Here is a 24,385-nt window from a genome sequence, read left to right as displayed (position 1 = left end):
TGAATAACTCCTCATGTGTGAATGTAGATGCAAAATACTCATTTAGATTGTTAGCCACCTGAGCAGGATCCTCAACTGTTGAACCATCAACATCCAGTGGACCAATCTGATTCATCCCTTTCCTTCTTGAGTTTAAATAGGTAAAGAACTCTTTTCTGTTTTTCTTTGCGTCCTTTGACAAGGATTTCTCATAATCTGCCTTTGCCTGCCTAATCTCCTTTGTGACTTGGTTACAGACCAACTTATATCTATCATAGGCTTCCATGTCACCCATTAATTTGTATGTATCCCATGCATTTTTCTTCTCTGCCATATGTCTCATTAGTTCATCTGACAACCATTTAGGCCTGAACCTTGAACAATATTTCTTGGTTGGTATGTAAAGCCTGGTAGCTTCCAAGATTAGTTCCTTGAATGCTTCCCATTTTGAATTTGCTGTTGGTAACATCATCAGTTGGTCCCACTGTATAGAATTTAAATACTGTCTCAGACCATCATAGTCGCTTTTACGAAAGCAAAAACCCCTCCCTTTGCCTCTGATGGTAGTTACCTCCTTGAGTAAATCCCACTTCAGCACACTGTGATCACTGCCACCCAGTGGTTCCTTTATCTGCAGATTCCTAATGCATGAAGAATCACTACTGATAATCAGATCAAGAGTATTACTCCCTCTAGTTGCCTCCCGAACATGCTGGTGTAGAAAACAATCATCCAATAAATCCACAAAAACCCTGCTAGTGTGTGAGTGACCAACCCACAAATTCCAGTCAATATCTGGGAAATTAAAATCCCCCATTATAAGACTCTCTGATTTACTGGCCCATTCTATTTCCCTGTACAGTATCTTATTATACTCATCAGAGTCATTAGGCCTATAGCACACTCCTACTCTCAATTTTGATTTACCTATGTTTATGTCACACCAAACTGACTCGACACTGCCCTGTCCATCAATGTCGACTGGCTTCACTTCCTTGGATTTTGTGTTTTTTAACTAATAGCATAACCCCTCCTCCCCTCCTGTCCTGTCTATCCTTTCTATACACATTGTACTCCCCAAATTCCAGTTCTGCATTCCTTATATCTGTGTGACACCACGTCTCTGATATCCCAACAATATCTGCCTTTGATGTTTTGAGCAATACCTCAAATTCATCAAATTTATTTACTAAACTCCTAGCATTGGTATACCTGCACTTGTTTCTATTCTTAGCTACCCTAACACAACCCATGTGTTTACTTGTATCACAATGACTTCCAGCAGTCTCTGAAATATCCTGCATCTTGTTTTTCAGGCTTCTGCTCATTCCAATAGAAGCAGTGCAAGAATCTCTTTCACCTCTGCCAGTGGCTACTGTCAATCTATTGGTCTTTGTCTCCCCCCCCAAGCTAGCAGTTTTCCGACCCACCTAACACTGTTTCGATAGCATCAGCAAATATTCTTGCACCCTTTCTATTTAAGTGTACCCCATCCCTGTAGAAGCAATCTCTCCTGTTAACAAGTACAGTCCAGGCTGAAAAAAATTCTACCCCTTGAGCCTTGCACAATCTTTCCAGGGCCGAATTGATCGACAAGGCTGTCATCATATACTCCCTCCTATCGTGTCTGGGCAGAATTGCAGACACTTTCAAATTTAACCCTACTTCACGGCTTTTTTTTCAACAGTGACCTGTACTTGTTAAGTAATTCCGCTGGTCTCCTACTCTTAATGTCATTAGTGCCAACGTGTACAACTATATCACCTTTTGTGCCCTTAAAAGATGATATCTGCTCTACAACGTCATCAACCCTTGCCCCTGGCAGACATACCCTGGTCCTGTTCCACCTATCCTTTTTACAAAGCATGTTCCCCGTTTCCCTGACAATAGAGTCACCAACAACTACTAGTTCCTGTGGGACCAGCGCATTCTGCCTTGGGGGCTGCCTCTGTGTTGCAAGATGACCAAGTGCAAGCTCTGGCGTTGATGTGGGCAGCTGAGAGCTTGATGGGCCCCTCAATTTATTTCCTTCGAGGGCATCCACCCTGTCCTTCAAGGTCTCATATAGGCCCATAACAACGCCGAGTTGTCGCCTAATTTCCTTGCACTCCTTGCATCGTGCACACACAAAGACATCCCCCATGGCAGTATCATGTCCCGTACCCGATTGCTCCGCAAACATCAAGCAAACAGTGCATCTTAAAAGGCTGTGATTCAGAGGGCAACTGCCCCCCTCAGTTCTCCCCTGAGTCACAGCACTCCCATTAGCTTGAGCCTTTTGCTTTGCTGCTCTGGTCAGAGTCATGATTTCGATTTAAATGTCAGTAAAATTACAATTTCAGAACAAAATTAAAACCTTAACTTGTATCTTAACACAGTTATATTTGCTCCTGTCTTCGTCTAGTCTAATAAAGGAGGTAGCATTCTCATATATTTTCTTCAAAATCATAATATATGGGGTATCTATGCCTTGTCTTTCCAGTGCCCAAAACGTTGCCTCATGCTGTATGGAGTCAAATGCCTTTTCATGTTCCACAAATGCCAGGCATAATGGTGTTTTAAATTCATTTGCTTCCTCCATTAGGTGCGATGTTACGTGAAGGTGATTCATAGTTGAGAATCCTGTCCTAAAGTCAGCTTGCTCTTTCCGTTGATTCTCATCAAGTATTCTTTCTGATCTGTTAGTAATGACCCTTGTGAACAACTTGTAGATGTGGGATAACAAGCTAATTGGTCTATAATTTTCAATTTCTGATTTATCTCCTTTCTTATGCAGCAGAACTATGATTGCATTATTCCACTCCTTAGGCATCACACCTTTTCTAATGCATTTTTTGAAGAGTCTTTTCATTTTAACAACTCTACAGTAACTTCATTTTCCCCCAGGGTTTTCTTATACTGCATGTTCTGCCTCATCAGGAAGGATATCGGGTATGTTGTATGTGTTACTAATTTGCGATCCCCTCGCTCCTTGTATAATTCTCTATAATAGCCTTCTGCTATTTGAATTATGCCTTCTCTGCTATTTATGAGTACACCATTGCTATTTTTCAGTTTCAGTATCATTTGTGTTTCTGTATTACTGCTCATGGCTGCTGATTTAAGTCCTTTGTTTTCCCTTAATGCTTGTTCTACTTTTCTTATGTTAAATCTTCTTATGTCCTCTCTGAGTCTCTTTCTAATGGCTTTGCATAACTCAGTATACTCAGTTTTCTCCTTGTCAGTGTCTTGCTCTTCATTTGTCATCTTCGGTTCATCATGACAAGTGTTTCTTGACTAATTTTTTCTTCTTTGGATTTCTTGGGCTTTATCACTTTCAGAAAGTTGTAATATTCCTCATTGATATCTTGGTCCTTCCTGACCAGTCTGCAGAAGCTCAAACTTGTTCTTAAGTTCTAGTACATACTGCTTTTTCTCCTCTTCTGACCATCGTATTATTTACTCGAGTCAGTTTTTTCCCTTTCTTTTCTTACATCTATATCAAGTGTGCACCTTACCATTCTGTGATCACTTCCAACATTTACCTTGTTCAGGACGGTAACACATTCACAATATATCTTCTGTTAGTGAGGATGAAGTTGATTTCATTAGTTGTTAATCCATTTGGGCTCTTCCATGTCCACCCTTTTCTTGAAACAGTGTTTATTACTGAAGATCCTTGCAAGTCTTTCACCAATTCCAAAATTTCGTATAGTTCCCCTTTCTGCGCTGTTTTGTCTCTTTCCGAGCTTAGCATTGAAGTCGCCCATAATGATAGTGTAGTGGGTTTTCTGCTCATCTAGAAGACCCTCAATTTTGGTGTAAAGGTAAAATGCAGCCATTATCAACCCACTGCAGGATGGAAGCCTCCTCAACAATTCATGCTGAGGGAAATGGACCATAATCTGCCATGCTGGTCCAGTGCGGGTTGGCAGATCGACCGTATTCAGCAGTCAGGGGCTTGAACCCCGGTCTCTCAAAGAGTGCGTGCTACTGCGCTCCTGACCACTCGGCTACGGAAGCCTCTCAATTTTGGTGTACATTTCTTCAACCTCTTCATCATCATGGCTCGATGTTGGTGCATAAATCATTATAACCTTTAGCTTATAACTCTTAGAAATCCTGAGTAGTCTTTACACCCTTGGTGATGTACTTTTGAATTCAAGAATGTTGTTTTTTTATGTCTTTATGGACCAGAAAGTCAAATCCATCTTTGCTTCTTTCGCTGTTTCCATTGGTGTACAACAGATTTCCACTTGATAAACTTAAGTGATTCATTTCTTCTTGTTTCAGCCATCATCCAAAATGCCATATACAGTCGATTCCGGTTATTTGGGACACATCGGGACTAGTGCATTTTGGCCTGATTAAGCAGCTGCCCCAATTATCTGAAGTTTCACATTAAGTTAAAAATACAATGTACCCCCCCCCCTACAATTGGTTCACTGTACAATCAAATCACTTTATGATGGAGTCACCTAAGTAAAGTACCGTTCACTATACGATGTGTAATAAGCGCCGGTCATTGTGATCATGTTTGTGAATTGAATTTTAATTCAATTAAACCGCAATTCTAATTAGCGAAAATAGGAGGAATATTATCCACAGGCTATAAAAGTAAAGATATATTAAGTACAAATTTACCCTTTATTATCTTACCAATTAAAAAATTAAATGATACGTGAAATTCGGAAGAATATACGTGATAATCGGAAGAATTAATACGTACTGTAATATGTACATACTAACTAAACTAGTTGACATTTCTGTTCACTGTCATTTGTGGGTGGGAGTTAAAATTTAAAACAGTAAAAAGATAAGCAATCAATAACAAAGAACACAAATTGCAAGTAACACGATATGCGCAAGTGAGAACAGAGTAACAAATTACGTAGCTTTAAAAATAGGAATGAAGATCAGATTCTGAAAATAATTTTTTTTTATATGATTGAAGATTCCATTGAAGTGTAAACACATTTTACCATAATAACCCACAGAATTCCAGCTGTCAGTATTAGCACAAATTCAATAAGATCGAGTTTACTATCAGTTTATGATAGATTTCACTAACACAAAAGCCCAATAAACAGGTGACTGCTAATTGTTTTTTTATGGTTGTGACCTCCAGAAATCCGACCCTACACGTAGTTCGGTCGGAGACAATTGTAGGGTAACCTTCAGTGCTGCGGTCTCCTGCCCCGATTAAACTGCATTTTGTCCCAATTAAGCGAAGTAAACCCTGGCTATTTTCTCGATTGAGTTCTGTTTTTTAAGATTTGCCCCAAATAAATGGCTGCCCTGATTAACCAGTGGCCCAAATAACCGGAATCCACTATATATATATATATTGAAACAGGAAATAAATTATGGAACATCCCCATGATCAGAATAATGGCCAAGGCTTGAGGTTCTTGCAACTAAATGCCCAGAGAGCCCCTGTATAGTAGCAGGCCAAATCAAAATTATCATGGAAGAAAAAGAAATAGACATTGCATGTATTCAAGAGCCCTACACCCATAGGGATAGGGTTCAAGTCCAAATCATATAGAATCGTTAGGCAACTACAGACACCTTGTGGGCTTGATAATGGCCAAGTTTAACAGTTAATAAAATCAGTAATTTATGCAACCTTTTAGCAGCCTGTGGTCATATTACTCCACCCCCCCTAGGAAGTTTTCAAGAGCCCTACATCGGTAGGGATAGGGTTCAAGTCCTAGATCATATAGAATTGTTGAGAACACTACAAACACCTCATGGGCTTGATTATAAGTAACTCTAGTTTCACAGTTACTAAAATCAGCAATTTATGCAACCCTTTAGCAGCCTGTGCTCATATTCCTCCCCCAGGAAATTTCAATATTATATCACTCTACAGTTAGTTCTGCTATAATGTGCATTTTGGCAACATGACTGATATATTAGGGAACAATGTGAGGAGTATAATGCGATTTTCACATTGGCTCATGCATGATTTCATCTGTGATTAACACTAGATGAACGCAAAACGCAGCATCAAGCTGAATGTAGGAACCTGTGCAGTAATACAAGTTTATGAAGCTTAAAAAATGTCAAATGTGTGAGAGCGATTTCCCATTTGCTGTAGTTGTATTGGTCGGCAACAGACTGTTGTCGTGCTGTATTTATAGGTATTGTAGGCCGACTCATGCTTTCAGGAGCACACATTTTTCAGTTCGAACAGAAATTTCGTGTGGCGTGAGCAGAGGAGTAGATTTCTGGAGGTCAGTACCATAAAACAATTTGCAGGTCCCGGTTTATTGGTCTTTTCTGTTAGTTCAGTCTAATTATAAACAGGTAGTAAACTAGATTTTGTTGCTTGTTTGAGAATTTTTTAGGTGCATTGGTGTATATGGCCATAGTGCGCCAAGATCTTGTTGCATATGCAATAATACAATAGCTATTATTGTGGTTTTTTACGTTATGGTGAAATGTGTTTCCCCTTCCACAAAATCTTCAATCATATAAACAAATAAAAAACAGATTTTCTCTTCTGTTCATTCCTATTTTTAATGCGTGAAGTTTACGTGCATATCACTTGTGCAAGCCATGTTCGTCATTATTGACTGCTTATCTTTTTTACTGTTTTAAATTTTACAATCCAAAAAAAAAAAGTCAGTGACCAGAAATATCAATTAGTATGTATATATTTCAGTGCTATATTTACTGTAATATTTATTAGAAATTTAGGATGTTCAAAAGTTGTGTTACAATTTTATTGGGGTTTCTAACTTTTTTTTAGTGTTTTACTTACCACACAGAAAAAATTTTTTTTTTTTTTTTTAACTCTGCCCCTATTCCTGTTTTTTTCCATAAGCCCTGTTGTTTTTAATGTGCAAATTTTTAGGAACACATGTACCATGTTATTGCAGAACTGACTCTACTGCAAACCTGGACAGAACACAGGACCAAACTTACAATACTATCCTTACCTGACAGTAAAACCTTCGTGTCTGTGGATGTCAAGTGCAGGTCTCCACTATGTATAGCCACACCTAATTCAGACATAGGAGGCACTTAGAATGGGCATCACTTGGAGGATATAACTGCTACTTCACCATTTAGAATTTTAAACCAGCCACACAACAATCTTGCAACTTACAGTAGTACGTTGCATGAAAGTATGATTGATGTGATAATGGCCACAAATGTCATTGCATACAAGTTCATAAATTGGAGGGTGCAGGAGGCTTGGATTATGTCTGACCACCATGCAATAATTTTCCAGCTGGTTTGTCAGCTAGATCAGATTCCCCCCCACCCAAGTATATGATATGATCGGGTATATTATTAAGGCAAATTGGGTCAAATTTACTGAAGCACTGAATTCTACTTTTCAGGGAATCTCCCCACAACATAACAATCAGTTACACCCTGATGAACAGGTGTCTAAATTTACTAGACTAATTATAAAGGCCATTGATGCCACCTTTAGGAAGATAAGGCCCTGAACAAATTCAGTCCCCTGAACTAGAAAACTTCCTCTGAATGGTGCACCAGGCAAGAAAGCATTTTTAAAGACCTAGATCTAGCAGGCTTCCAGCTGAGGTAAATGCCCGAAAGGAGACATATCGCTCCCTGAGAAATAATTATACCCAACTAATAAGATAAAAGAAAAAATATCATGGAGAACTTTTGTCAGTACCTCCAGTAATGCAGACCCGGGGCTGTTGTATACTGCATAGTTACCAATCAACAAGATGTAGTTCACACCATTTACAGGATTGAAACGTATACTTGGGATTTTTTTTTTTTTTTATGAAAACCCCAAACACGAAAGGTATCAAAACCTATAGTACTTAGTACTGTGCATGGGTTGAAGGAGAAGTATGGGGGAGGGGGATGCCGGAAACTTTGCTCTAGAGACTAAACATGGGTTTCACCACTTCAAGCCTCCAATAAGCAACGTGGTGATATTTCACCTGTTGATGAAAGTCATCTACCACCTACAAATGGAACAGTCAATAACATTCTTCACTCTCTGTTCCAAGATGATTGTTGACCTAAGCGCTCACTTAGGAACAAACCAACATCTGCAATGAGAATGAGGCCTATGTATCTCCAGACATAAATTCTCCCCCCCCCCCCTATTCTCACAATAGTATAAATAACAAATGCTCTTCATAGTACCAAGGAAAAGAAATGCCCTGGCCATGATTTAATCGAACCAGAAGTAATAAAAAATCTTTGCCAAGTCAGTTTTGACCTCTACTCTTAACTATTTAATAATTGTCCGAGAAAAGGTATATTTCCTGCTACATGGAAACTGGCAAAACTGAGATTAATCTTAAAAGAATCCAGAAAAACTTCCAAATGATCCTAGATTGTACAGGTCTTGTTACCAGCTCTGGGCAAAGTCCTGGAAAGGCTCATAGTATACTGTTTAGAAGCACATTACCTGAATGTAAACTTTTGGCTTCAAACCTGGATGTTCAACTGAGAATACAATGAACAATCTAATGACTGCAGCTCAAACCATCTAGGAAACCTACAACACTGGCTATTTCAATTGATTTTGCTGGTGCCTTTAATACCCAGGTATTCCAGCATCCTCAGGAGAATATGCCATGCTCTTATTTCCCAGATGCTATATAATTATATTAGTGATTCTCTTAATAACAGGAAAATAGCAACACAAACTAGATTTCAGTGTATACAGCAAAATGTTACTCGTGGATGCCCCAGGGTCCAATGCTGGGTCCCTGTTTTTGGAACCTGGTGCTGGACAAGTTCCTGGAGGCTGACACAGGCCAGTAGACAAGGTCACCTTGTGAAGGGCTCTAGAAGACCAGGCAACCGATGCTCTGAACCTTCTACAGAACTGGGCACAAACCTATAGGCTATTAATTTCTGGTAGAAAAACTAAACCCATCCTACTAAAAGGCAAATTAAGAAGATCACCTCTTATAAAGATTTCAGGAAAAACAATACCCCTCAAAACAGAACTAAAATAACCTTGGTGTCACCTTTGACTCCAAGCTAACATTTCACCCTCATCTAAGAAACGGCAAAAAAGTGAAAAGATATGCTGGTAAAATTGAAAATAAGTAGAGCCGACTGAGGTTTAAAAAAGAAGATTTCAGCCCTCATTTATAAGGCTATCTTCTGCCCAGTAATTACTTACAGGGCAGTGTCTGGTTCCTAGATGCTAAATGTTGACTAGTAACATTCTTCTTGAATGTTACTAGTCAACAATAGAGCTAAACTAGGGTCCATCCACAAGGCCATGCCACACGGTCAACATTCCTGCCTGCAGGTTCTGGTTGAGCGCTGCCATTAGATTTGGAAAAGGATATGGACCTGTCTACACCAGCAGTGGCTTGTTTGTTATTTGGTTTTTAGGAGCATTAGCAACTAAGGCCATATTGCTCCAGGATATGCGGTGGTCATTCCCTGACCTTTCCACATCTTCCATATTTGGTGGTGACGGGCTCGAACCCCGGTCTAATCAAGAAGCATGTGCTACGCACTGCTGCTCCTTCCCACCTGGCTACAGAGGCACCTTTAGCAATGGCAAAGTAGGCTGGACCAATCAGATAAAGGGGACATCGTTAGGAAGTTCCTGCCACAGGTATCTTAGTCTCCCCCAAACCTTAATGATGGTTTGCACCAGGCTTATACACTACATTTTTGCTAACAGTCCATGTCCCCCTGAATGCAAAACCATGTCTTATATGACTGCCTCAGTTATCATCCCCACAGATGTATACTTGTAACGAAAATAGGACCCCTAATGACATGAAGTACATGACCTCTGAATTTGCTCAAAAAGCTTTTGAGAATAGGAGAAGCAACCATGAAGTGATAACCTAACCTGTGATACTGCCTCTACCTTGACCGGCTCCTCTCCCCAACTGCTAGAATGTTTTACACCCAGTGAAAGTATAAAGGAAGGTGTTTCAATGGAATGTGTGTGTGTGAGATAGTGCAGTTAGTGTTGATATGTGTGACTGGCTGGGTGGGAAATGAGTCCATTTAACCTTGGGGTAAAAAAAAAAAATCTATAAAATGTGTGCACGCTATGTCTATTCAGGGTACTGTTATAAAAGGGATCGATATGTGTAAATGAGAATGTCCAAGAGATTAACTGTCATACCTTGAATACACAAAAGGTGTTTTATGTAAAAATCTCCTTGGCTTGGAAGAGGTTAGCAAAATCCAAGTCAATAGCCTAATTAGCCATTTGTTGAATTTGTATTGATTGCAGTAATACAAATATTTCTCAACAAATTTTTTCATCTTGCATTTTTGTAATGTTCCATTGCTAGGTGCCGCAATAGATGTATTCACATAAAAAAAAAGTATCGTTAATGTCAGTGCAAGTAGTCACCTGTGTAGTGGCTGAGTGAATGTAGTTGTGATGAGTCAAAAAAAACCAAAAAAAAAGTGTGCACCCTGTACGCATGAAAAATGCTTTATGTGTAAACATCTTTTTATAAAATCGGAACCGTTTTAAAATAGAAGAGCTAGAACTGAAATCATGAATGATGTAATGTTTTATGCTCACACCTGCTACTGAATCAATGTTAGTGACATTAGCATCATACACTTCAGTCCAAAATATTTAATATGAACAATGTAATGGTTTATGCACACAACTGCTGCTGCTGACTCTACCGAATCAACGTTTGGAAGAGGCTAGACCAATAGCCTAACCTCTTCTTAGGGTTTAGAGGCATTCTGTGTGTTATCAGTTACCAGTCTAAAACACTGATGGATCCAATATCTTTCTATTTTAGATCTCTGAGAAGTCTGGCTGGCCTGCCTCCCTAAAGTCCACTCATGCACACGTTGATGGTAAGCCCTGTTACGTCACTTTGGTGGCAACGAAAGTGTAGAATGGTTCTCTTCTAGACCCCTGGTCAGTATGAAGAGGAAAAGACCAAACCTTCCAGCACATGACAACACGACGAAACAAATGGCCTTGGAAACTGAACTTGGCCTGTTACAACGTAAGATCGCTCATCGGTGAAGATAGGATATTAGAACTGGAAAAGAAATATCATGGAATATCAGCTTGGGTGAAACATTAGCATTAGTAGAGGCATTTGATGCAAGAAAACAAGCTTATGCAGCATCAGCCAAAAAAAAAAAAAAAAAACCCCTTCCACTTCACCCCTCTGTTCGTTCAAAATACCTGTCCAGCTGAGCCTTAAACTTATTTAGGCTATCAACCTCCACTACAAGGGATGGAAGTCTGTTCCACCAACCAACCACCCGCTGGCTAAAGGCAAATTTCCGCACATCTATCCTACATCTGTCTTTCCTCAATTTGAATTTATGCCCTCTCAGGTGATTATTCTGAGCGAGAGGAAGAATCCCATCAGCATTGAGCATGCTCAAACCATTCAAGGCTTTATACACCTCTATCAGATCACCTCGCTGGTGCCTAGTCTCAAGACACTAATTTGCAAAACTTAAGCCTTTCTTCGTAAGAGCACCCCTTTGTTCCATTCACTAATCTTGTTGCCCTTCTCTGTACTCATTCCAGCAGCTCTACATCCTTCTTGAAATGAGGCCTCCAGACCTGTATACAGTACTCTAGGTGTGGCCTGACCATTGCCTTATACAAGGGAATAATCACCTCCTTATCCCTGCTAGAAAAAACAAATCACTTATAAGCTTATCAAGTGGAAATCTGCTGTATACCAATGGAAACAGTGAAAAGAGTGAAGTTGGCTTTCTGGTCCATAAAGATATAAAAAACATTTTGGAATTCAAAAATACGTCACCAAGGGCGTCAACACCAGATGTTCTCTACTCAGGATTTCTAAGAGGTACAAACTAAAGGTTATAATGATATAAGCAACAAACATAAGCCACGATGATGAAGAGATTGAAGAAGCGTACACCAAAAATGAGACTTCCAGATGAACTGAAAACTCACTACACCATCAATTATGGGGGAAATCAATGCCAATGTTATAAAGAAACAAAACAGCACAGAATGGGGAACTATAGGAAATTTGTGAAAGAAATGAAAGACTTGTGGAATTCGCAGGATCTCAAGGAATGAACACTTTTTTCAAGAAAAGGGTGAACAGAAAGTGGACATGGAATAGCCCAAATGGATTAACAACTATTAAAATAGACTTCATCCTCACTAAAAGAAGATACACTGATGTGCAAAACTTAAGGACCAGTCAGGTTTTCACCTGTAGCTTCTTATAGGTGTGGCCTGGAAATGGGAAAAGCATACCAAAGGAACCTTGTGTGGTACAGAAATAATGAAGGAAACAACAACAATGGAAACAAAATGCTACACAGGGACTTGATTCAAAAATGACAACATAGCACTAGCTGCCATGATACAGATGCATCACTGCCAAAGATGGAACAAAGGGAAGAGGTGGTTCTCAGTAGGAGATATGGCCACCCCTAATGTCCATACTTAGAACAATGTTGTTAAGTTCTTGCAGTAACATCGTCCATTCCTCTGTCAGTGCCATCTTCAGCTGGTGAACATTGTCTGGTGGGTGTGGACGTGCCATTAGGAGTCTCCCCAGAGCGTCCCATATGCATTCGATGGGATTTAGATTGGTGAAATGGGCAGGCCAATCCATACAAACAATGTCCTCCCTTTCCAAAAGCATATCAACAGCTGCAGTGCGATGTGGTATTATCATCTATATACACAAACTCGGGGCCAATGGGACCTCGGAACAGACGCACATGGGAAAGGATTACCTCAGTACAGTAGCGTGCACTGGTTACGGTACCACCTTCCAGTATATGGAGTTGTGTATGTCCATCCAAGATAATGCCACCACAGGCGAGAACACCTCAACTGCCATATCGATCTGTTTCAGTGATGTTTGCAGTGTGATACCATGTGCCAACCTCTCACCAGATTAGCTGACATCCAGAATTGTTGCTGAGATTGAATCTACTCTCATCAGTAAAGAGTACATTACCCCATTGTGCTGCTGCTGTCCAGTCCTTGTTTAGATGCACTGCTGTAAACAATGGGCAGATGTTAAAGCGTACTGGCTGTCGGGCAAACAGTCCACCTTTGTGGAGTCTCCTGGCCACAGTAAACTGTGATATCCTGCTCGTGTGCTCCTGGTTTGCATTGGATCCCGCTGTCTGGTGTCGATTTCTATAGCAGTATAGGGATCAACATAGTATATAGCAGTCATCATTGGGCGTTGTTTTTCATGGACGACCACCACTGGTCTTTCGAACAGCTGTACCTGTCATTCTGAAGCCCGACCACACACATTAGATGATGCAATGGGTGATACCGAACTCTGCAGCCACACTCCTTGCTCTTCGAAATTCTCAATTATTTGGCTCCAGGTAAAGTCATCTAGATGTTGTCTACTGGCCATTTCATTTGTCTGTAGCACTGTATGAAACCAATTGAACGTCCGTAACAATCGTGTTCACCCTTCAGTAATTTGCACATAACTGCTGCTTTTATCTGTTTATGTGAGCCCTCTCATCACGATTGAAATTTTTGCATGTGCACCAGCTTTCTACTGAATAGCTAGTTATGCAAATCGCCACAGGCTGTTTTATTTGATTTTTTGTGGTTATAACCTTTAGAAATAGTGTTGGTCATGTTTTTTACACCAGTGTATATTGTGAAAGATGTTACTATCCTGAACAAGGTTGTTGTTATTTGGTTTTTAGGAGCATTAGCAACTAAGGCCATATTGCTCCGGGATATGCGGTGGTCATTTCCTGACCTTTCCGCGTCCTTATTTGGTGGTGACGGGCTCGAACCCCGGTCTAATCAAAAAGCGTGTGCTACGCACTGCTGCTCCTTCCCACCTGGCTACGGAGGCGCCTCCTGAACAACAAGGTAAATGTTGGAAGTGATTACAGAATGGTAAGATGCACACTTGATATAGACGTAAGAAAAGGAAGGAAAAACGACTAATAAATAATACAAAGGTTTTTGAGATAACAGAAGAGGAGAAAAAGCAGTATGTACTGGAACTTAACAAGTTTGAGCTTCTGAAAACCTTTCAGGACCAAGGAATACAACAATTTTCTGAAAGTGATAAATCCTGAGAAACCTATACATAAAAAGAAATCCAAAGAAGAAAAAAATTAGTCACGAAACACTTGTCATAATGAACCAAAGACAACAAAAAGAGCAAGATAAACACTGACAAAGAGAAAATTATACTGAGTTATGCAAGGCCATTAGAAATAGACAGAAAGGAAATAAGATTTAACACAGGAAAAGTAGAACAACCATTAAGAGAAAACAAAGGACTTAAATCAGCAGTCATGAGCAGTAATACACAAAGACTAAGAATAGTGATGGTGTACTTATAAATAGTAGAGAAGGCATAATTCAAATAGCAGAAGAGTACTATAAAGAATTATATAATGAGTGAGGAAATGCCAGCTGTGGGGGAAGATGGATCACAAATTAGCAACACATATGACACCCTGATGAGGTAGAATATACATTGAAGAAAATGAAGAATCAGAAGGTCCAGGGCAAAGATGAAGTTACTATAGAGTTGTTAAAATTGGGAGAAGATAAATGACACAAAAACTAGCAAGACTTGACAAAATGTTAGTAAAGGCAGGCTGCCTAAGGATTGGAATAATGTAATCATAATTTTTCTGCATAAGGAGAGAAATCATAAATTGGAAATGAAAGACCAATTAGCTTGTTGTCCCACATAGCTTGTCTAACCTAACCTATCTTAACAGCCCCCATGTGAGGATGGGCTCCTCTCACAGATGTGCCCCTCTATGTTCCCTCCCTCTTCAGTCACCCCTTTCATGTTTTCCTCTTTTAATCCCCCCCATCGGGCCCTCACTGGCAACCTACACTATGCAAACTAATGTTAAAACCTACTGTCTCTGGCATTGTAGCATTACAATGTATAATATGCAGTTTGTAGGGGGGAACCCCCTGTGCCCCTTGACAATGTACACATTCTCCATATTCACATTCTTAATGCAGTTTAACAGCACTGAGGGACTTAACATTGAAGGTCCCTGATTTTACATCTAATGTATTATTCCACTCCTCCATCAAACAAATCCATCCCTCTTTATTCCACTCAATTCCCAAGTTGGGTAAATGTATGCAAAATGCTATCAACTTTTATTTCTTGTAACTTGTTTGTATAATACATGCTTTCAAATGTGCAAACTGTGAACAACAAAATATAGACACTACAGATCTTATGCTGTTGAAAAAAAAATTATATTTATTTAATCTTACAAAGATACCATAATTAAATTAAAACTGAATGAACTGGTTTACAATAATAACTGTAAATAACTGAGTATTCTACTGTTAGACAAATTTTAAAGATATTGTTTGGTCATTATAAAATACTTTATTATATAGTTATAAACTGTGACAAAAAAAGAATATATTAAGAAATGATCTGCAAAATATTCTAAGTCTGTTTTCATATAAAACAGTACAGTAGCTGATTTTGAGGAATAAGAATCAATGAAAACATCCCAGTAAAGACTAGGTGATAGTTATTTTTAAGATAATTGTGACTAGAACTAGCTTAGTGTCCACATTCTTCAAGTACATAAGGATAAGGATGAAGCATATCCATTCAGTTTCGGATTTATCAGAAAAAAAAAAAAAAAAAAACACCTCTCTTCTACTATATATCCTGAAGGTTCAATTCTAATTTTCAAACCAAATTTTCTAACCTTTGAAACAATATAATTAAGTTACGAACAGCATAACTTTTTCAGCAGAAAACAAGATTCTCCCCCTTCTAAATCCTAGCTCAACATAGCTTGAGCATTATTACTGTCAGTGATAATTTGACAAGTCTGAATTCAGTAACTACAGGATAATTAGAATACAGTGTAGATATTCAATAATTCTCCATAATGATACATTTAGAAATTTATATAGGCACTGATGGTGCTGCAGTTAATACTTAGGCAATTTTTTATATCTTCAAAAAGAATGCACAAAGCTTAAGAGTTATATAAACTAGTCTTTCCCCATTCACTGTAGGATGCCAACAGATTGCTGCATTGCTATTCACAGGGTTATCAGTGAAGCAAAAACAGGAAAAATTAAGTTCTATTTTCTCTTTCAATATACTGTATTATAATATTAGTTGACTACACAAACTGACTATTTAATTTAAAAGCCCCCCCCCCCCTCAAATAACATCAGAAATGGTGCTCTTTCATTAGGAAACTTTGATATTGGTGAATGAATGAAGGTAATTTATTCTAACCTTCCATTCTTAAGCTGGATACAAATCCAGCAGGTTTAGAAGAATAAATATATATTTTTTAAATTATTGATTATGGAGATATTTTGAACATTAACATTGTATTTTTAAAGTCATTCTATACAAGATTATACACGCTTTAAACATGGTATATATTAGCACAATCCTACAAAAAATGTACACCTACTGAGCAAACGTAAAATTCCATAAACTGACTATCATGAGATATTATAAAAAAAACAGTAATTAAAGGAAAGGCAACTACTATTTAATTTAAAAAAGATATTCTTAAAAGATTACTATAACAAATTTACACAAATTCATGATACAGTATACAGCTCAACTTCTCTATCATAATGAAATCCTGAGAATACCTGACCTCACTTGAATAATCAAATATGAGTTAAGTAGATATGTTTGACTGCTAAAATGTAAATATTTAAGAATAATCTTCATACAGAGAAATTAAAATAATTTTTCTGCCTCTTTGGTATAAAACTTTGTTCTTTAGAAGTATTTATTACTAAAATGAGATTTCTGCTGTTTGTTTCTTATCTCAGAAATGTCATGTATATGCATAGGGATAAGGTTTTCTCAGGAAGTTGAAATTACAAATTTAAGAACATTCAATAACTCTTTATTGATATTGGCATTATTGCACCTTGTAATTACCAAATAAATATTACATTTTCTAGTGTGCCAATATATGATAATGTGTAAATTTTCTTTCTTTCTTTTGTTTTTTGCATATATGCAAAATACACATGCACTACAGATGATCTCTCTTATATATAACTTCCCTAGCTGATGGCAGTATATCTCCATCACACATTTCTTTTGCTGCACCTTACAATTCTTATTTAGGTAGGAGCTTCTTGATAAATATATTATCAGTCTTCATGGCACTCCCTGTGCACCCACACAATGCGCACGCGCGCATGCACACACACACACTTTCTTAGACAAAGTTCATTTTTAAGTGACCACTTTTATGGTCTGGTGAGATTACTGGGAAAATTAAACAGCAGTCAAGTATGGTGACTAGAAAAGGATAAACAAAGGTATAGAATAAAGTATACATGTCTCAACTACTAGAAGTTCACAATGCAGGTAACACCGAGCAGATCACATGAACAAGGAAGGGTTATTAAGCTACCAGCCATAAAGGAAGATATGGCACTCAGGCTAGCAGCAGCAGATCTGCTTCTATAACTGTATGAGTCATTTTTTTGCATTCTTTGGCTTCTTGGACTGAGCATTTTTTTGGTTACGAAGAGCTTCATCTTTGGCACCCCTGGAGAGTGAATTAATCCAAGATCATAATTAAGTTCTTACAATATAATTTATATAAAATCAAATTTCATAGAAATATTAAATACAAATTCTCTAGTTTTATAAAGTGGTTCTACACAGTCTCATTATATGAAATACATCCAAAAAGTTCACTTTTTAACTCAGTAAGTCTACATACAACAGCACCTCATATTACACTCTTAAGTGTCTCAGTGGTTCCTGCCGACAACGCATTACACAAACATAGCACCAAACAAGGTAATTATAAATTGGCACTTACAAAGCTGCGTAGTCTTGATGTTCTCAGTCCCATCTGAGGGACTGAGAACAGTGCTTGGTAGTTATATAATACAATACAAATAAAATAAAATAATACAAATAGAATAAAAGTTTGTAGTTATTCCTCTTCTTTATAACATTAAGAGTTATTAATGCTGTTTTTGGAATATGAGTAAAGTTTTTGATTCTAAAACCACTAAAGACCCATGAAGGTTGTTCAGAATGCACAGTCCTTGGTGACTGTTCAGCATTGTACTGAAAATTGTTTTCTCTAAATAATGTCTCAATATGGAAGCATATTTGCTGTAAGAAATTAAAAATCATAAGAGAAACTGAGAACTTGAAAAATAAACTTGCACATTTAATATCGCCCACTTACACACATTTACTTGAGAACACTGTTTTTGTTTTAAATTTGAATTCAAATTCCAGTCAGTTTGCATCATTCTCTAGGTAAGATTAAGATGTGGTTTTCACACCATACAGTACTTTTACAATTGACAACAAATGAAAAGTTTTTATGGATAAAAGAGGCAGAAGAAATGTTGTCACCTATGAATATTAAATAACTTAATGTAGACAATTCAGAATTCAAAACAAATTAAAGCATGTGAAAAGAATTGTAGCAAGATGCGCACGTAAATCCAAACATTCTGATGTTGACAAGGCTCTTTTAAAGTAGTTCAAACAGCAAAGGAGTGAAAATATTCTGGTATATGGTCCACTTTTATTTTGGAATTGAGAACTGTATATGTTGCACTAGTTCTATAGATCAATTTAAGTTGCATCACAACATATATTTTGGATAAGTTACAGGTGAAGCGAAGAGTCATGAACAATATAACTAATATTTCTGGAATGGTTAAACTTTGGTGGCCCTAAGTACATGAAGGATATGTGGATAAAGATATTTTTAATGCAGATTAAACAGGATCACCCTTTTAAATTGACTCCTTTTTTAAAATTGAGGAATGAAAAGTGTACGGGTAATGAACTGTCAATAGAACAGTTCAATCTTCATCTGAATGAAGTTGAATAGTAAGGAAAGAAAGAAATATTTGTAACAGAAAATCTAAAAATCTGCAATGTTAACTAGTTACCAGTTCAATATAGCACAAACAGAAAAGTTTAGATATCATCAGCCTTGTTTGAATCTGAACTGCTTTGTTGAGATTTTGAGTTAAGAGACATGATTGAAAAATTATTTCTTTTAGACAGTTGAATGGCAGTTGTTCAAAAGAATGCATGCTGCATAAAATGCATATACTTTTTAAAGTGCAATGCCTATGAAAATGAAATAAGTGTAACTGGAATCAAAAATATCTGATATGACATTTTATATATGCCAATTAAATTTCCACTAATTTCAATATAATAAAAAATTTTTAGGCCTATGTTTTAACATTAATGCTCTCAATGATGTTATAACAAAGTTTGTCTGTACTTGGATTTCAGTAAAGCTTTTGACATTATTCCACATGAAAGAGTGCTGTGCAAATTGGGATTAGGGACATTGCTCTTCCTGGACTAATGTTATTAGTGAAATCCCTTGGGATTTAGGGCTCATTGTTTCCAACAATATTAACAAAGGCCCATAAGCACATCAAGCTTAATGTAAAATTTTGCAGATGATAAAAAAGTAGGAAAAGATGATACTACTGCAACAAAACTTAAGCAGATGGCCTTTCGTGCCAACTGATGTTTAACATTGAAAAAAAAAAAAAAAAGCTGCATATGGGTTGCAGTAAAACCAGAATAACATACTGATTGGTACCATACAAGGTGGCAAGAACAAAAAAAGACCTAGGGTTAACTGTGCAGCCTGACACAAAATTCTCTGAGCAGTGCAGAAAGGTTCTGTCAATGGTATTGTGTATGTAAACTAGCTTGGTTATAATAGGTTTGGCATTAGATATGTTTGAGGTGCTATAGTTAACTGTAGCTTCTGCGGTACAGTTCATCCTTGTTGACAATGAATCAAGAATACTATGTTATTAATATCTGCAATATTATACTTAAAAGTATCTTTATAATTGTTAGAATGTGCTGGTTTTATTATAATATGAAAATATTGAAATGAGGTTAGTGCTGAAAAAAAAATCCAAGTTGCTGGCTAATTGACAATGATATGGGATGATTATTGTTGTTTTCATAACACAGGTTTTTTTTATTGCTGGGCAATTTTAATTTATTTCTTGTTTCGTATATGGTATTTTGAATGAGATTATGTGGATATTTCCTTTTTAGGAAAGCATTAGTTAATTATTGCAATTCTGTTTGTAAAGTCAATCTCATAATGACAGTATTCTATTGCATTGTAGATTTCTGTAAATAAAATGGATTTTTTAACACTGTAGGTGATGTGAATAAAAATTTCCCAATGTGTGTGACTGCCTTGTAAATACAAGTTCTTAACTGGCTATTATTTTTAAAAATCTTTAAGTTCAAGAAGTTTATTATGGGTTTATAATTTTAACCTTTGATGAACATCATTAAATTTTGAAAAGAGAATATACATGAAAGTTGTGAGGATATCATCCGTGTAATGAATAAGTAGTTGCATGGATGATACTTTTGGTTGAATTACATCGATGGATGAACTGTGGGAGGAAACAGATTTACAGTGGTCTTCTAAATTAATGCCTGGCTTGAATAAGAAAAGATGTGTGATAATATTTATTGGGAATGTGGTACATTGTTTTAAATTAATATCACATGTAAGCCACTCTTTTAATTTAGCTAACATAAATAGTTGCAGGACTCCTTAAAATATCATCAGTCAATTTAGCTAACATATAATCTACATTAGCATATAATGATACACAGGGGCGGCTCATCCATAGTCACTATGGACACCCCCAGCTATTTAAATATAGATACAGTGAACGGAGTTATATGAAATTTTGTGAAGAACAATGCAACGCAATGAATATTTTTATTAACAGGACCCACAAATAGTATGTGCATCCTCTATTTCCAGTTATGATTTCATAACTGGAAATAGATAAATGAATAAAAACAAAATAATTTCCAACTTTAAAATTTAATTAACTGTAGGCACATTTTGCATTCCAGTGAATATCTGGTAGTTGGTTGCCATTGGCAACTTGTCAATATACATTTTTTATAGGTGAAACGAATCAGTCACTGTAAAGCACACAGTGCAGATTTCATCGTTGACCATGATGGGTGTGTACCCACAATGTCGGTGTCTTTGTTATTCGCCCGAATTCCCATTAAGTAACTAAATAATATCAGTGTTAAATCAATACTCAACATTCAACAGTGTAATTATGTGATGTGCAAGTAAAACTAATTCTATGACACACAATTTTGTGAAATTTGATTCGATCATGGTCTCCATGCTTCCCCATGAAGTAAATTGCGTAACAGTGAATAAACTTCAGCAATTTAGTTTTTCACAGTTATCTCTCCAAGAATAAAATGCGATTAAAAAAAGGCCACTACACACCAAAGATTCAAATTTCTCAGCAGGGAATAAGTAATAATAAGAAATATATTTGCAGTTTTAAAAAGTATGGCACCAAAGGAAAAGTTGACTTTGTGGTTGTGAATGCATTTTTTTTTTTTTTTTTTTTGGTAGTTGTTGGCGCATAAGCTTCTGTGGCCATAATGCACCGCCCAAGGTTTTTGCAGTACTTTGATCCAAGCCCGAGGCGGGAATTGAACCTGCAACCTTTGGGTTGCCGGGCAGGCACTTTACCCACCCAGCTAGCCCGGTCAGCTGTGAATGCATTGTTTTGTTTTCCGTGTTTACTGTTTGGAGGCAACTTAACATGGACAAAAAGTGGCTTTACAAACAGAAACAGAATGAAAGCAAAAACTAAAACATGAGTTCGAAGAAACATTGATAATGTGATTTCACTATCACTTTTAGGAAGCATAAATATTAGACAGCTTAGTGAGGCCTGCAGTCTTTCGATCTGCAAACATAACAGAAAAGTTACCAAGAATCGTGAAGTATTATCTAAAATAATAGACTGCATTAAATTTTAAGGCCAGTTTGAAATTCCTTTATGTGGACATGATGAAAAAGACTATTCTAAAAATCCAGTAGTATTCAGAGGATTAATAAATTTCGCCTGTACATTAGATTCCAATTTAAAGAACCATTTAGAAAGTAATGCAGCATTTAAAGGCATTTCAAAAACTATTCAGAATGATTTTTTTGACTGTTTGCTGCAAATATGCTGGGATGAAATAAAAAGAAATTAAAGAAGCTTCATTCGTAGCTGTCATGGCTGATGACACAACAGATGTTTCAGAACATATACAAATGGTAACTGCTCCCAGATATGAACTGAATGGAGACATGTTGAGCATTTTTTTTTTTTTTTTTTAACTCCGGAAAACCAAACGGCAGACGGAATATCGAAGTGCATTCTAGATCAGTTAGACATAATCCTCGAAGGAAATACTCAAAAACTGGTTGCTCAGACACTTGATGGTGCAAGTGTGATTAAAGGAAAGAAAGGGGAGGGGTTCAGGCTAAAATAAAAGAAGTGTACAAAAATGCACATTTTATTCACTGCTATGCACACCAACTGAATCTGATGATGAGAAATGCAGCAAGTAGTGCCCGAGATTCAAGAATATTCTTTTCGAACCTCATGTCAATACCAACATTTTTCTTGAGATCACCATAGCATCTCTCTGTTCACAGAAAGCATATGGACAACTGCGTTGCCCAACCTTCCCCTACAAGATGGAACTTCAATGTATGCACCACAGTGTTTATGAAAATTTTAAATCCTTAAAAAAGTGCATTGGGGAACTACAAACGACAGCAAACGCAGATAAAACGATTTCAGAAGCAACTGGAATTTTGCAAATCTTGAGTAATGATTTGCAAAACTGGTTTTTAATCATTAGGAAAATTCAATGAAAAACCAGTTACTGAGTTTTGGTAATACCAGATTTGGATGCCATAATTGTGACAGGAAATTCCATTAGCAAAGGTGGAGTACACCTAAGCACAATTTTTTTTTTTTTTTTTTGCCAAAAGATTTTTATCAATATGGCAGTTTTGTTACAGTGCAGCAAGGGTTAAAAGTGAGATTCAGTTGCAGAAAAGGTCCAGAAAGATTACTTTAACAAGATGGGACAAGACCGCATACAGTGAATGCAATGCTTCATTTCCCGAAGGAAGATTTTAATGATAGGTCAGTAATCTGGATGGGCTTGAGTTGTATCTGAAACCTGTAATAATTTCATATGAAGATTCTTGAAGAAAAAAAAAAAAGTCTATAGGAGTAAACCACATATCATTTATAAAATAAACAGTGAAATACAGTTCCTGTTGAGAGTATCCCTAAAGAAACACTGACTGCAATTATGATAAATTCACAGGTAATTCATGTTCCATTGACAACAAACTTGCCTGTTGTTGCACCTTTTTTTTCTTAAATAAAACTCCACAAGTTCTCAGTTGCATACATTTTACAGAGCATATTTAATGGAAAAATAAACCTAGAAATGCATGCAGAATTCAAGAAAACAATTCCAACAGTTCCTGCTGATAATATGTCAAGGGTGTCAAACTGGCGGCCCGCGACAAAATTTTTGTGGCCCACGATGCCCAAAAATAAAATGTTAAAGTAAGCAATTAAAAAGTAGTACCTATTTATAATTCTAGAATATAAGGATTAAAAAACCTCTGTAATAAATATAAAAATAATCATTTTAATTGATAATTTAAAAAAAAAAAAAGACTGGATTGATGGAGCCTTGATTAGAAAGAACTGAAAATATAAATAGTAATTTCAAATGAACAAAAATTGAAATTATCTTTAAATAACATTGTAACTTTTTAGTTTATTTCTTTAAAAATAAGAGTTACATTTTATTTTTTAAAATATTTTTTAAATGGATAAATCAATCTAAATTTCTTTTACATTTAAACTAATATTACAATATTGCAAATGCAGCATTTTTTATAATTTTATCGAAAAGATACTTCCATTCGTACTAGTTTCTTTGTCGGGATCTGTTGTGTTTGCTATCTATAATTTAACAAATACCTAAGTAATCGTTTTTTTAATTTTAATTTCAACTATAGAATTTATATAGAAAATGTCACTTTCAACACCAGTCAAGAAAAGAAAAATTGATAACGAGGGAAGAAAATTCCAAGAAAGGTGGGAGCTGAACTATTTTTTGTGTGGAAGTAAAATTACATGCTTAATTTGTAAGGAAAATATTAGTGTTAGTATTAGTAACGGCTGCATGGTGCAAGAAAGCCTGTGGCTTATGCTGCACCAGCCAAAAAAAAAAAAAAAAAAAAAATCCGAACAAAACAATGATAAAAACAAAAATAAATAAAAAAACTAAATAATAATAATTAATAAATAAAAAATATATATATAATAAAATAAAAAAAATAAAAAGGAAATTAAGCCTATCATCCTATGCGCTTCCCTTACCCGAAAGTACTATCCAGATGACCTTTGAATTTCCCCAAACTGTCGGCCTCTGCCACCCATGAAGGCAACCTATTCCAGTAATTTATAACTCGCTGGCTAAAATAAAACTTCCTGCAGTCCAATCTAAACATTCCCCCCCCCGTAACTTGAATTTATGTCCCCTAGTTCTAGCATCATTTATAATCTCGAAAATTTTGTCCTCATTCA

At 36.7% G+C, this 24,385-nt stretch overlaps 1 protein-coding gene across 2 annotated transcripts in view; it reads right to left on the bottom strand.

Moving 5' to 3' along the window:
- Window positions 1-16,095: 16,095 nt before the first annotated feature.
- Window positions 16,096-24,385, bottom strand: part of LOC150091079 (uncharacterized) — a 628,940-nt gene continuing 620,650 nt past the window's right edge. The window contains exon 11 of one of the 2 annotated variants that reach the window (XM_090374068.1): window positions 16,096-17,457. In XM_090374068.1, coding sequence (XP_090230194.1) covers window positions 17,385-17,457 — 73 coding nt within the window. In that variant the 3' untranslated portion in view covers window positions 16,096-17,384. The remainder of the gene's footprint in view (window positions 17,458-24,385) is intronic. The other variant, XM_090374078.1, reaches the window with a different exon arrangement.

Source organism: Mastigoproctus giganteus, chromosome 1 (assembly GCF_048544385.1).
Source record: "Mastigoproctus giganteus isolate SK-2022 chromosome 1, ASM4854438v1, whole genome shotgun sequence".
NCBI lineage: Eukaryota > Metazoa > Arthropoda > Arachnida > Uropygi > Thelyphonidae > Mastigoproctus > Mastigoproctus giganteus.
The sequence above is the reverse complement of the archived record's forward strand: the minus strand, read 5'-3'. Positions and strand labels throughout refer to the sequence as shown.